This window comes from Setaria italica, chromosome VIII (genome assembly GCF_000263155.2).
Source record: "Setaria italica strain Yugu1 chromosome VIII, Setaria_italica_v2.0, whole genome shotgun sequence".
Lineage (NCBI taxonomy): Eukaryota > Viridiplantae > Streptophyta > Magnoliopsida > Poales > Poaceae > Setaria > Setaria italica.
Genome location: NC_028457.1, coordinates 2,260,018 through 2,274,522, shown reverse-complemented (window position 1 = coordinate 2,274,522; position 14,505 = coordinate 2,260,018). Strand labels below are relative to the sequence as shown.

The following is a 14,505-nucleotide window of genomic DNA, read 5'->3' as shown; positions in this document are numbered from 1 at the left end:
CAGATTGCTCTACGTTGTGGTATTTGTCACATCCTTTATTCCCTGTCAGTGTTTGGAAGCTCCGTATTCCAATTTCAAGATCACACTAGCGTTATTCCGTGTGACAAGTACAGTACCGGTTGAGGAAAATGGTTCTTGCCATCATTGATTGGCTATAGCTCCACTTGAGATCAGAATTTTATTTGGGCAGACAGATTGGTGTGCTGACCTTATCGGATTCAATCTCGAGCTGCATAATTTGCGCAAGGCAGACAAATGGTACTAAAAGATCACAACTGAGGACATGTCAACTTCTGTCCCATAATACTTAAGCAATGACTCATCAGTGCCCAGTACAAAGATACCACTTTGATCTGCATTAATTTCAAATTTGCAGTCCTATACAGCTATGCAAGTTGGTGCTCATATTCTGATTTCTAAAAATATCCATGAATTGGTGCTTGATGGAGTGACAGTTATAAAAAGAAAAACTGAAGATTGTTTTGCACTTGAGTGAAATGTCTGAACTGAGCTCTAAAGCACCGTAACCATGTCCCTTTTCATTGCTTTATTTCTCTCCATTCGTTTTTGTTTATCAAATCTGTGGTAAGCTTTTTTTTTTCACCTTTCACAAAGAATATGCAATTTAAACATGCAAATGACAACAATCAATGAAACGGCATGAGAATAAAGAGAGCTCTTGCCCTGCTCTCTGATTGTTGTGCATGAGCTGTAAATCTGACGAATTGCTCTTTTCAGGGGTGACTTTCACATCCTCTGTTCCTGTTCGGTCTTGGAAGCTCGTTATTCCCTCCTCTAGATAACATTTGTGTTAATCTCAGTGACAATGCAAGTAAACCACTGGTCGGGGAAATTTGTCGAGCCGGCATCACTCTGTTCCAGGCTTCTAGCACCACTTGAAATCAGAATCTGGTTTGGGCAGACAGATTGGTATTCTGACCTTATCGGAATTTTCCATCCATCCTGGGCTGTATAATTTGCTCAGGCCCGACAAATGCCACTGCAAGATCACCAGCATCATGACAGGTCAACTTTCACTACGGAATCTGAATACTGAGGCAACTGATCATTGGTGCAAAGTGCATTCAGAGTTTCAGACTTCATGGATTCTGCAGTGACCGTTATATAAAAACGAAGGCTTTTTTGCGACGGTTATACTCTCAAGTTGAAAGACTACCCTCCACTTGTTATATTCCAATTCCACAGCCACAGAAAGCACTGCATATTTCTCCACCTCTCCTTTTTTTTTCTCCTAGTATATATATACATATATATAAATCTTTCTCTCTACCTCCACAAGGCAGAAGAACACAAAGATTTGAGTCAAGCTGACAGTCACACCCCTCAAACTGTTCTGCATATCCTTGAGCTCCTTTGTTGTTGCAGGTAAATAAAGTGGCACATCTCCATATGCACTATGCACTTGCGCATACAGTTCTTGCATCATCGCTATGGTTTCCTTTTTATTCAGAGAGAAAATTCCTGGTGGCGGTCTCTGAAAACTGACATGGTTTCTGAATTCTGAACAGCACACGCGGTGAAGAACTGAAAATACTTCTGTTCACTTCTGTTCCTACTCTGCAGTGCATGTTCTCGAGGGATAAGCAGTTGATGCCTGCGCCCATGGCGTCGGACGGCGGGCTGCGGCGGCTGTTCGAGAAGCCCCTGCCGGAGAACCCGACGCTGCTGGAGGCGCTGTCGGCGTGCCACCGCAACACCCACCCCAATCCCAACAGGCCCATCGACCCGTCCTCCTTCACCGAGATCTTCGGCGAGCTCCACTTCCAAGAGAAGCAGCAGCCGGAGCGAGCCGCCCTTCCGCCGGCGCCGGCGCCGGCGTCGTGGCTCGACATCGCCACCGCCGCCGAGGCCGATGAGAAGAGCAAGGACGACTCGTCGCTGGACGCGCTCCTGCGGCCCAAGCCGGCCGCGAGCGCCGTGGCCACCGTGAAGAGGAGCGCGAGCTTCTGCCTGAATAAGAGCTCGGCGTCGCTGCTGCTCTGCACCGAGGGGCTCGGCTCCGAGAGCACCGTGGACGCCGACGACATGGTCAAGTTCGACGGCGACGCCGAGGCTGAGGCCGACGCGGTCAAGGGCACGGAGACGACGGCAGACGGCAGCAGGAACGTTGACGCCGCCGGCGCCGCGGAGGAGGCAATGAAGGAGGAGAGGCAGCCGAAGGCGTTCCCGCCGCCGATACGGTCGATCGGGCGCGGCGGGAAGCCGTACGTGTGCTTCCGGTCGTTCAGGGAGGACGGGAGGTTCGTGCTGCTGGAGGTGGTGATCCCCGGGAAGGAGCTCCTGCAGGCGACGCGCGAGGGCGGCCGGCTCAGGCTGCAGTTCGCCAACGCCGCCGCCGCAGCCAAGATGCACGGGGAAGACGACGACCACCACGCAGCCAAGAACGCATGCATAGACTAGACGACGACATGAGCTAAGTGATGTCGTTGATGTCCTTGGTATACTTAGCTTGCACACGATATATGATTAGTCATGTGATGCAACGGTGTCATGCTTATGAGAAGCATCGATCAGGCCATCAGCTACCTAAGGCTTCCTCAAATGTTTCCATAAAGTGATGGATTCAGTCAGAAATTCAGCACGATATCATCAATACATCATACTGGTTTTTTGACAACTTCAGTAATTTCTACTATGTCACAAGTGATCGATCACTGCAACTTCTGTTCAAGCGCTCAACGGCGATGCAGTCGAGCATATCTTCACGCACACTCATCAGAGTGCATGCAATTCCTGCACCAACGAAATCCAGAATTTTGCTAGGTCGGTTTAGGCTAGGCCGGTGCCATCCTCCTCGGGAAAAGCACGGCTATTTGAGCCTGGAATCCTTAGGTGCCAAACTTTAGCTGGCTGCATAATTTCATTGTACTATTAACAATAGTGTCATGTTAGCTTTTTAACGAAATGAAACGCATAAATTGTATAGTTTCATAGGTAGACTAAATCATTTAATTTTTACGTTATCCTATGATCAAATGTGTCATGCCATGAAACCATAACATGCTCACTGCAAATTTCATTGGATTTCATTAGACTAGGTAACTGTGTCAAGTGGATTTCATAGAGATGAAACTCCCCTCTCCTCTATCCTCATAAATAACCTACCAAGTCAGCAGTTTTGCTAATGTGGTATGGGATTAAATGTCCATCAAACCCCATGACACTTCCATTGAGATTGGACTAAGGATCCAAATAAGCCTTCCCATTGATCTTTAGCTGGTTGAATCTAGCTAAAACCAGCTAAACCTATAAAGACCAAAATACCCTCGTCGGTTAAGTCCCCATACAGCCCGCACTCCCACCTCTCTCTCTCCCCATCCCGATCCAGAATGGGGGCCTCTGCTTCGTCCACCCCATCGGTGGGGGACGTGGCGATCTCCTTGTCCGGCACCACGAGGAAGAACGACGCCGCGCCAAGGGCTGCTTAAGAACTTCGTGGAGAAGCTTGTCAGTGAGAGGCCCTCGCCCTCCACACCCACCTCTCCCGTCGCAATGGCGGCGACAGCAGCACCGGCATCGGTCCCGACTAGCGCGCGCGACACCACGGGCCAAGCGGCACCCCCTCCCGCGCGCTGCGGAGAAGTGTAGTAAACATGGCCTTGATAAGCTATTTGTTCATGATTTTGGTGATTCAATGACAATATGGTCATTAGAACTAACAAAGTGTTGAGAACATATTGTGAAGGTATTTTAGGTCCCAAGGAAGCAACCACAACCAAAGACAAGCAAAGAACCCAAGAAATCCAGAAAATCAGCACCATCATATGTTCCGATTGCCCTCAGTAGAGCGTCGGAGCAATTGGTACGCTGCGATAAAGTCAAGTCAAAGTCAACCATTAGATGTTCCAATAGTCACTTTTCTAGTAGCATCAGACGAATTCTGAGGGACAAGCTTAGAAGTCGGAGAAAATCCAGTACCACCGGATGATCCGATGGTACGTGCAAGAGGAGCGTCGAAAAAAGTATATTTTCTTTGATTCCTTCTAGAAGGTTTTGGTCAGAATGCCTTCAACATTGGATGATCCGACGGTACCACCGGATGAATTTTGGGTGTGTCGTGAAGAACTTGGGCGTGGGGAGTCCAACGGCTAGTTGCACCAGATGTTCTGATGCAGGTGAAAAATAGACCATCAAAACATCCGATGGTATACTTTTTCACTAGCCGTTGGAGCAACAGCTCTTTGAGCCCTTGGGGCTATTTATACCCCCACTAATTGACCATTTGAAATTGCTGGAGTGTCCAGGGATGCATTGAAGACCAAAACTCATCAAGAACATATCCATGCCACCAAAAGTGCTTAAGTGATCCATCAAAGGCTTAGCACAAGCTTAAGAGAGTGATTAGTGCTAAGATAGGCCTAGAGAGGAGCGAGTGCAAGGTGTGCCGACCTTGTGATTAGGTTCTAGAGTGAACCACCATTGTACAAGAGGTGTGCCGGCACCTTGGAGCCTTGGTGGCGTGCTGGCAAGTCTTCGACCCTCCGGCTTAGTGTGGAACGACGTCGACGACCTTATGCGGGGGATGTGGAGACCCCCTTCACTTCGTGGAGAAGCTCTTTAGTGAAAACGGCATTAAGGTGATCGAGGAACTTGGCATGTGCCTTAGTGGTCAAGCCTTTGTGGCAAGTCAAGGGGTGCCTTGGGAGAAACTTGGTGATCGGGAAGCGATACACTTGTGTAAGTGCTTCAACAACGTGGACTAGTAGTGGCTTAGTGCCTACCGATATCACGGGATAAATCATCATGTCAAGTGTTTGCTTCCCCTAATCCTAACCTCTTATGTTTCCGCATTTCATACTTGCAACTTGTGTGCTTTTACTTTCTTAGTGTAGTGTCTTGTTAGGATTGGATCTAGGTTGCAAAACTTATTTTGGGATGAGGATTCCACACTAGATCAACCATAGAATGTACTTCTTGGATAGAATCATGCAAAGTAGAGGAAGCCATAAGTTAAGGATTTAAGTTATCTAATTCATCCGCTCTTTCTCTTAGGCTGCGAGCACCGATTCTTTTCAACAACAAGAAGCTTGGCGCGGTGGCCGTCGGGCCCGGGACGAGTGGCGGCGGCGGCACGCCATGCCCTGGGGCCTGACGCGAGGCGAGGGACGGGGCTGTGCTGTAGTAGCTAGTGACGCGACCCCAGGTCGAGGGTGCGGCTTTGGCAGCGGCGTGGCCTCAGGTCGACGGGGTGGGGCCCCAGCGCGACGCGAGGCCATGGCACGGCCGTGATGCGCGATGGCGACGGCAGGGTCTTGACACGCAGGGGGCAACCGCGGGCGCCCGGCGCGGTGCATAGTCTCGGCGGCAGCGTGGCATGACAACGGCGATTGGACCGGGCGGCAGTTCCTTCTCATCGTGACGCTTGGCCTGTGCGCGGCCGGAGGAGGCGCTGTGACGGAGATGATGCCAGTGGTGGTGGTGGTGGTGGTGGTGGAAGGGAAGGCTAGTATAGATAATTCTCTCTTCAACTAGTATTTACCTCAGCTAAATTTTAGCTAGCCAAAAAAATCTGTAGACTTTAGCCGCTGGTGGATCCAAACCCTATAGTAAAATGATCGAATTCCTTTGCCGTTCTTTTCAGAAATGGTCCGATAGAAAGCTAAGTGGCAACACGGATTCTAGCTTACGGCATATTTCTCTCTTTTTCTCCCTTTACATGTGGCCACAATAGCATGTTGGTAAATGTATGTGACACAAACATGGTCTGAACCCTATTTGTTTCCACATCAAAATTGTGAAAAACACCTTTTATAAGCTGAATTGGAAATAAACAGTCAACTTTCGTTCCTTTTTTTTCGAAACAACTTTATTTCTTAGCTTCCTCAATCTCATGATATCGTGCCAACGTGTAAGTGAAAGAAAGAGAGAAACCATGAGCTAGAATCCATGCTGCCAAACAAACCATCAGCTTTTGACCCTCGGCTTTTCACAATCTACAAAAGCAGGTCTAGGCAGATTTTAAGAAGAAGCTTGCGGATTGCAGATTTTTGGAAGCTAGAAGATTATAACGACGATCAGGGTTGTAAGAATGCTGAAGCTATATATTTGCATTGGTGTCCTAGCTAGATTTAGGAGATTTGGATTGCTGATGCAGTGTCGTCATGAGTACAACTTTGATCCCGTTTATCATTTTGGATCATTGTTTGCCATAATTTTTTTGAATTACACATAGTTTTGAACCATAATTATTTTTTTTTCAAATTGAAATAGGAAATGATACATCATGTTCGGATACAAAGGCACACCGGACAAGTGAATAGCAACTAAAACGTTGAAGCGGTTCAAGCATGTTGGAGCATAATTCCAGTACCCAGCAGCACGAATTCTGAATCATGCTAGGTGTCTGTTCGTTGGGTGCCAATGTGCCATTCATCTTATGAAAAGGAAAAAAGGCACGTACGGCCACTTGAGAAGGAACCATTTGCTGTCGAAATATCTATCTAGAAACATGGACAGTGGAACTTTCTCATAATATCTTTGTTATTCCTTTATTCTTTTTTTTTCCACGCTACATTCACTAGGCCGGTAGATGCGAACACTATAATGCGCAATGCTAATTCAAATAGAGTATATCAATGTGGTGAGTACATAATCAGGGATTCATAATAGCTTTGAACATAGTTTTCCATGTAGCAAATCACATCGTAAGTCTTTGTTATTGTATTATTAGTAGTTTTTCTTCTTTATCGAGATGTAGAACTAACAATTCCGAAATTGGTACATGCATGATGAGCTATGATATAGAAACAAGATGTACCATGAACTGCCATATCATGAGTAGATAGTAGCTGAAACAATTTAACAGTCTAACCAGAAAGTTTCAAGACCGAAAATTAATAAAGCGTCAAGCACCAAATTAGAGAAATCCTGCACCTTTACAACGGACAATAACCGCAACAATTTCAATAACCTGAAGCACAAGGTACTAAACTTTTGTGGTAATATTCACTTTCCATCCATCAACATGCACCGGCTTCAAAGCCAAAGATCCTATCTTGGATATCATAAACAACCCTAAATGACCTCATTGCTCTATTCCCCAAAACTTGAGCCCCTTTTACACCGGCATCATCTGGCCGAAATGTCAAGCATATATCATTGTCTGAGTTCACATAAAACACATTTCCCATACGTAGCAGCAGGGTAGACATTCCAAATTCCATCTCTATAGTAGGTAGGTCGTTCCAATCTATTGGCTCACCAGAGGTAACGAAGCAAATCTTGTCCTTCAGACTTCCCCGTGCATATCCCTTAGCTAGCATTGCTGTTGTCACTTCCTTGTCAAGCGCATGAAACAAAGGAGACAAAATATATGTATCAGTAGTGCCAGTATCAACAATTGTCATCGCAGTACTATAGATACGGGGATCAACTTCAAGTCTGATCCCATTGACCATCATGCCAAGCTGTTGAATAGCATAGAATGGTAAATGACCATAACTAAACAATCTAGTCAACTTAAGTTTTTCATCTCGAACATATGGTCCAATTGACAGAAACCCTTCGTTCTCATGATCACTAGGAAGGCAGTAAGAAAATGCTCTATAGTTTGTCTGCCGAGCTACCTGGTTGAAAAATGAGTAACTTTCATTCCCAAAACCAATGATACCTGTGTTAGATCCACTGTATAGATTACCCGCACCGCAACCAAAGATGAAATCATCAATAGTGTAGTTGTTAGGAAGAGTGAGCTTGTCTTTGACTAAGTACCCGACTGAGTACTCTCCCAGTGCATATCGTATTCTGTAGAGGCAAGCATCTTTGCCATCGACACAGCCAGAAAAAAGACCAGAGATCTTGTGCATGGCATGGCAGACCTCAGTTGAGCAATTGACATTCCGGTAAGTTGAGGACTTCAGGGGGTTGAATGTTGGTCCAGCCTTTCCGGTTTGCCAATAGCAACGCGTGTCACAGTGTCGACACTGAACCCAGGAGAGAGAGGAACCGGTGTCAATAGTGACAAGATTAAGAACAGCTGGTGTCCCAAGGCTGATGGCCACAAAGAATACATTTTCCTGCAGGTTGTCGCCCCTTATGATAGTGGTGTCTTGCATATTTGCAGACTGGGTCCATGAAGGTAACAATGGATGATTTATGTGGAACATAGGGAACTGAAAGGCTCCATCACTATTCAGATTAGTACCTAATGTATGGGGAAAAAAGTTTATTAGGTAAATATTATAAAATTATATTTGGATTAGCAAAAAAGGAATAAAATAGTACTCCATGGACTACAAACCCTTACAGTAGGATGATATAGTTAGGAGCTGGTGGAAAGGACATGGCAGCCTAAAAAATGGACCTTTACTGTCAGATAGGCACAGTTAACAGATTGCCGACTATAGATTGTTCAGTTTTGAAAGGTTGAAACAGTACACGATTGAACCAATTACACAGTTGACATAGAAGCTAAAAAATCCACATGATAGCTGAACTGAATTCAGAAACCACATTCACTTTTCAGGTGGGCACAATAATCCCACCGTTGAGCACTTGAGTCCTAAACAGACTAGTATAATTCACAATCCCCCAATCAGTGATCCAGCAATCCAACACTATAACAGCCAAATCATGACAGATTAGCAGAGTCCAGAGACTGATCACAACACAACCTAGGCTAAAACATCAGTTAGCTTAAGTAATTGACGCCTAGATCAAAGAACATTTACCAAGGCTCAGCAATCGACTGAACGGTGGAGACAGCACGCGTCCACAGAGCCCACCAGATTTGGGGGAAATCGAACTGCGTGGGTGCCGCCGCCGGTGTTTGGGCCCGCCGACTGGCTGCACTGAAGGGTAAGCCGCAGGCGCTGGCCGGCCATCTCATAGACGACGGACAGCGCGCTGGACGGCGAGGAGCGAGGAGGGGACGCCGGACGGCCGGAGCGGCATCGCCGGTCAGGCAAACACTCACTACTGGTCAGGTGGTGTCCGTCAAGGAATGTGAGTGGGCTCGACCTCATGGGGCATTTTAGTGGGCCGACATGAGCCCATAATAGATGTGGTCAGCGTAAGAAAGAATCTCTGGGCCCTTCCGCCCACCGCTGCTCATCAAATTTTCATGTCATTCTCTAAATTACCAAATTCAGGTCGCCTCAAAAATCCTCAATAGTAAGTACCAACCAAAAAAAGTGGCGTAATTTTTTCGGGTAAAATGTGGCGCAAGTTGATGTTTGTATCTCATTGATCTACTTTGAAGACAAAGACGCAAAACTCAATCCACCTGTTTTGGATTCAAATTGCAAGAACACTCGCCCAAGAAAAAAAAGGAAAAAAGAAGACAACAATAACAAGCAAAAACCAAAGTAGACATAACTGTTTGTTATAATATTTGAGTACGATTAAAACTGATGATTATTTGTGTGTTTTTTTGTTCTATTTTTAATCACAGAAAGACATTAAACTCCCATTGTCCTAAATCTACTTTGAAAACAAAGACGCAAAACTCAATCCACCTGTCTTGGATTCAAATTGCAAGAACACACGCCCAAGAAAAAAAAAGGAAAAAAAAGGAGACAACAATAACAAGCACATGTCAAAGTAGACAGAACTGTTTATTCGTGTGCGTTTTTATTCCATTTTGAATCACAGAAAGACATCAACTTCATTGTCCTAGACTACCTAAAAGAAGATTCATTGACAATCTAAGGCATATGACCAACATCTAATAATTCGATTGGAACAGTCCATTTCTCTAAACCAAACATGATAAAATTTACCCTTTTGTAGACCCAAAGTTTCACTAATCCTAAACTTGTAATAAGATGCATCTGGAGGATATATTTACGCAGATGATATCTACTAGTAATTTCGAGCAGATAAAATGAATACTACGGAATCCCTTGGTTTCAAATTGGGAAAAGATCATTAGAGCATAGAACATTACCATAGGTTGAGCCTGATGAGCTAGTGCTGCTGGCCGATCGAACTGTAGAACTTAGAAGAATTACCATGACAGCCAAGAAGACCTCCATTCGTACAAGACGCTAACAGTGTATTTCTTTTCCCCCGGGAGTTTAGATCGATGTCTGGAGCCACGAAAGATCGTTCTCCTGTTCATATGTGGTTGGTTATACAGTCTATTAGACATGCGAAACAAGATGACCACCTACCCATACACATGGAAGCACCATGTTTGTCCCATTCACATTCATGATTTACACATCGTCATCGTCCTCCTAATACGTGAATTAATGGCGAGTTTCGATTATTTACTTTGATGGGAAAATCCATACATGTTTTAGTTTTGTTTTGGCAAAGTATAGCCAAATTCATCCCTAACTTTCCCTATCATTTTGCTCGATCTCTAGCATCGAACGGGCTGGGGCCATTCTTGTCCATCAACCTTTTTTTTTTATCACACTGTCCCTAGGCTGACATGGAGGTGCCGGCGTTGGCATGACTAGTTAGCAACGAGTACTGTTTGGTGAGTCATCATGTAGGTAGCTAGGAACTGACCGTTTTGGCCACACCCTATTTTTAATTACGATTAGTCAACTCCTGTCTGTCATCAACCTTGAGTTGACATGTATTGTTCGAATGAAAGATACCCGTACTTGTACGTACGATCCAACTGCTGCATGTACTGTACGGCCAAGCAACTACTCCCTCCGTTAAATTATAGATAATTTTATATTTTTAGATTCATAGATATTATTATGCATATAGACATAATGCATAGTAAAAATTATGTACTAAAAAAGTTAAAACGACCTATAATTTGCAGCGAAGGGAGTAATATTATGCTAACGTGATTTTGCCTTGTCGAGGTGAGCTTTCTCAATCGTTCTAGAAGCTGGGAAATACAGGTCAATTCAAAGATCACAAAGAGAAGTCAAACAGGTATTTGCTCACTAGCAGAATCTTCTTAAATGTGTTGACAAGAACTTTCCGTCCCTTTGCTTATGCATATATAGTGTTTGGGCGGTCATCATCCCTAGCCTTGTGATTTGTCTGATTCTTGAGCTGTCTTGTGGAGAGTTGGCCCTTTGCATGGTTGTATTTTTTTTTTTTATGGTGGCGGCTGCTATAGCTAAAGACCAAAAGACGACGCTGTTTGACGAAAATGCCGAACCTGCTACTACTTGCTTTGTTTAAATCGCCGCAGAAATTTTGTTCAAAACCGAGCAAGATCGGCTTGTGCCTCCTCTCCTTCATGACTGGACGCAAGCTAGTAAACAGTACACCCTTCACTTTTGTAGTCTGAACGCATGCGCCCGGTGTCTCTTTCGGTCTTTCCTCAGTGTTCTCCCTCCACAGGCATGCAATGCCTTTTGCTAATCTTTTGGTGTCATCAGGCACCGTCAAAATTGACGACCATGAGTCAGTCACACCATGCTAGCGGAGAGGCATATGCGCGGGCATGCTCTGTGGGCTAAGTCCAAAAGATGCAATGCCTGTCCAATAATCTTCCTTTGACAAAACATGGAACATTTGCACGTATTCTTTTCTTTCCTGAAACTCCTTGGAAAAATCTTCAGAAGGGGACAGTGCATGGTCGGTGCTAGAAAAAAAAATGGGTGAAGTGTAGGAGCCTTTATACTTGTGTGCATGTATACCGTCGCACGAAAATTCAGACGCAAGCCAGTCACTGTACCTGGGCGAATCTTCACTTGTTCAGTGCAGGGCTGCAAACCTTGCAGGGGAAGCGACAAGCAAAGTCCAAGGTCAAAAAACGGTCTGAAACCTCATTGATTCGGAATTTTCTTTTGTAAACTAAACTAATAACCTGTCGTTAATCTCAAGGTTGTTCAGCGCTAAAACCAACTGCCCCGTCTGAATACGGCGCACTTTCCCTCTCTTTGATTACAGAGTCCACTCTTTTGTTTACCTGTAGGCCTGGTCCATGGACCGATCGTTGCTTGTTGCTGGGTCTTAGGGTGTGCAGCAAAATACAAGCTGTAGCTCCGGACTGGCTAGCTCGGTGCATAATTCTACAGCAGACTTTCTATGCTTTTATTTCCTTCAAAACACTTGACACTCAAATACAAGCACACATACTCACTTATACGAATAATAAATGCACGCAATTTTACCTCTTGTGAGCGCCTTCAAGGTCCTAAGCTGCTACCCTTTGAGTTTTGATGAAGTTAGCACATACCTCTTACGGTCGGCGAACACGTCGTCTAGCACTAAAGAATTAATACCATTTAATTTCCAAAATAAATATATAAAAATGCAATAACCCACCGAGGCGAGAATTTAAACCCGGATGGCTAGGGAGCAAGCCGGCCCTAGTATATGCACATCATCAAAAGGTAAACCAAAAGTTGCCACTCATTTACATTTTTATATGGACCAATTTTTAGACAACTTTTAACACAAATTAAATCTCTAATAAACCGCATCATAAATTCCAACACTAAATCATCAATTTTGAACTTAGCCAATGTCATACGAGTCCGAAACTGCTTTGAAATACATGCAATTAATAAAAATTCCAACTAGGCAAACTTCTTTTAACTTTGACCATCAATATATAAATAATGACACATATTGATAGTTGTAAGATATATCAAACTCGGCGTGAAAATTAGTTTCAAAATATTTAATCAATTACCTTTGAAATGTTATATTTTTATATAAATTATTAGTCAAACGTTTAATATTATAGACCATATCATGCTTTAAATGGCATGTATTTTTAATTAGTAGTAAGGATTAAGGAGTAACGGTTCAATGTTACCCATAATTTAAAAAATGACTCACATGCTCCTACAAGATTGATCAGTTATTGAACATGCGAACTCCTCTTATTTTCTAAACGACAATGATCCTAAAGTTTTGGAAATCGATGCACCCGCCTATAGGCCAGGTTCACAGAGCGGAAAGGAGAGAAAAAAATGGCGCGTCGCTCGTGTCAGGCTGATATCCCAATCACAGCGATCCCAAAGTCGTTAAAACCACGCCCCCCGCCCTTGGCCAAGGCCCAGACGCCATTGCGGGCTCGCGGCGTTCGCATCTCCTCTGATCTCCCTCCCATGGCCGCCGCCTCGCGCGCCGGCGACCCGCCGGAGTCGACGCGCCTCCGTGTCGGCGACGACATCGCCTGGTCCGAGATCAACGGCGTCTACGACCGCGACGACTCCCTCAAGGAGAACACCAACCCCAAGTGCCTCCTCAAGAACCACCCCCACCACAACAACGGCTCCTCGCAGCGGTTCTCCGGCAACCTCAAGCCGACGGCCGCGCCCATCATCGGCCTCTCCGGGAAGCTCGGCGGGGGCGGGCGGCGGCAGCACAACCACCCGCCGGCAATCTTCCCCAAGAAGGCCAAGACCGGCGGCGGCGGGCGCGCGCCAAAGGCCGCCGTCCCGGAGCCCGGGTCCCCCAAGGTGTCATGCATCGGGAAGGTCCTCTCCGACCGCGAGCGCGCGCGCCTCGGCCGGCCGCCGAGGACGCGCGGGAGCTCGAGGCAGCCCGGGTGCTGCGGCGGGCTCGGGTTCTTGATGCGGCGGAGCAGGTCCAGGAAGAGCGCCGTGGAGTGCGTCGACCAGTCCCCGCCGCCGCCGTCATTGCCGCCTCTCGCAGAGGCGCCGAGGAGGCGGAGGGAAGAGAAGGAGGTGGAACCGGAGCCGGAGGCCACGACGGCGGCGGCGCCGGGGCTGGGAGGCATGCGGCGGTTCGCGTCGGGGAGGCGGGCGGCGGAGTGGGCGGCCGAGATGGAGGACGACGACGGGCGCGTGGCGAGATCTGGGCCGTTGTAGCGCGTGCAGTGCAGGGGTAGTTGAGGCGTAGCTTTCGGTTTTGGTTGTGGCTGTGCTTTACGAGTAGTTGAGCTGTGTAAATACTGCACTTAGAAATTGATGAGGTTTGGATTGACAAATTTTTGGTGCTCTGTTCTGTCTTGTTTTCATTTGCTGTAAATTCGATTCTGGTCTTGCAGTGCACTATCTATATAGAGATTTATCAGAATTTTCAGTTTTGGGTCCGTGTGTCGTGCATGTCATTTAATTTTCTCTGCTTTGCTTTAGCTGTTGACCTGTAGTTGAGCACTTGAGCAGTGTATATACTGGAATTAGGATTGATGTTTGGTTCGACAAATCTGACAGTTTTGATTTTATCTGTTCTTGCTTGTTCTCATTTGCTGCAAATGCCATAATAACCAGCGCAAATAGTGTGGTCCGCTAGACTTGTCATAGTATATTATACACACACATGCATACTTTTTTTGATGTAAAATAAAAGTGATCATACTTCCTCTTTGTCTTTCATGACAACAGTGCATTTCACTGCTAACATTGTCTTTGACCTTTTGCATGGTAACACATTGCCATTGGCAAACGGTCAGTTGGAGTTATATCCCAAAGAGATATGGCCTTTCTCCTAACCTACTGCACCTTCTCAACGTTGAGAAGCCGGCTAAATGCAGTTCAAAGTTGTTCTCGACCTTCTCAACGTTGAGAAGCCGGCTACCTGCAGTTCAAAGTTGTTCTCGACCTAGTTATACTATCCACCCACGTACTTCTTGTTGTTTGTCCTATA

The 14,505-nt window shown here is 45.8% G+C and overlaps 3 protein-coding genes across 5 annotated transcripts; 2 read left to right on the top strand and 1 right to left on the bottom strand.

Annotated features, from left to right (window-relative positions):
- The first annotated feature begins 1,261 nt into the window (after nt 1–1,261).
- Nucleotides 1,262–2,647, top strand: LOC101758468 (protein FANTASTIC FOUR 3). Of its 3 annotated transcripts, none has more exons than XM_004978649.2 (2): nt 1,262–1,386; nt 1,585–2,647. In XM_004978649.2, the coding sequence occupies exon 2, from the start codon at nt 1,588–1,590 to the stop codon at nt 2,419–2,421; it is 834 nt and encodes a 277-aa protein (XP_004978706.1). In that variant the 5' UTR covers nt 1,262–1,386; nt 1,585–1,587; the 3' UTR covers nt 2,422–2,647. The 3 variants fall into 3 exon arrangements, with proteins under 3 accessions (XP_004978706.1, XP_004978707.1, XP_022684635.1); XM_004978650.2 differs by having other exon boundaries at nt 1,273–1,386; nt 1,530–2,647; XM_022828900.1 differs by lacking the exon at nt 1,262–1,386 and adding an exon at nt 1,394–1,485.
- A 4,139-nt stretch (nt 2,648–6,786) lies between these two features.
- On the bottom strand, nt 6,787–8,945 carry LOC101758208 (aspartyl protease family protein At5g10770-like). The gene is made up of 2 exons (XM_022829018.1): nt 8,691–8,945; nt 6,787–8,164 (listed from the first exon to the last, which is right to left on the bottom strand). The coding sequence occupies exon 2, from the start codon at nt 8,124–8,126 to the stop codon at nt 6,981–6,983; it is 1,146 nt and encodes a 381-aa protein (XP_022684753.1). The 5' UTR covers nt 8,127–8,164; nt 8,691–8,945; the 3' UTR covers nt 6,787–6,980.
- Nucleotides 8,946–12,925: 3,980 nt separating this feature from the next.
- LOC101757794 lies at nt 12,926–13,929 on the top strand. The gene has a single exon (XM_004978648.4). It carries the CDS (start codon nt 13,002–13,004, stop codon nt 13,725–13,727), a length of 726 nt encoding a protein of 241 aa, XP_004978705.1. The 5' UTR covers nt 12,926–13,001; the 3' UTR covers nt 13,728–13,929.
- The last annotated feature ends 576 nt before the right edge of the window (nt 13,930–14,505 follow it).

Coding starts and splice junctions, on each gene's coding strand:
- LOC101758208 (XM_022829018.1), bottom strand. CDS start 8,126: ATGTTCCACATAAATCATCCATTGTTACCTTCATGGACCCAGTCTGCA.
- LOC101757794 (XM_004978648.4), top strand. CDS start 13,002: ATGGCCGCCGCCTCGCGCGCCGGCGACCCGCCGGAGTCGACGCGCCTC.
- LOC101758468 (XM_022828900.1), top strand. CDS start 1,411: ATGCACTATGCACTTGCGCATACAGTTCTTGCATCATCGCTATGGTTT. Junction 1,486..1,584: donor ATTCAGAGAGAAAATTCCTG/GTGGCGGTCTCT, acceptor CCTACTCTGCAG/TGCATGTTCTCGAGGGATAA.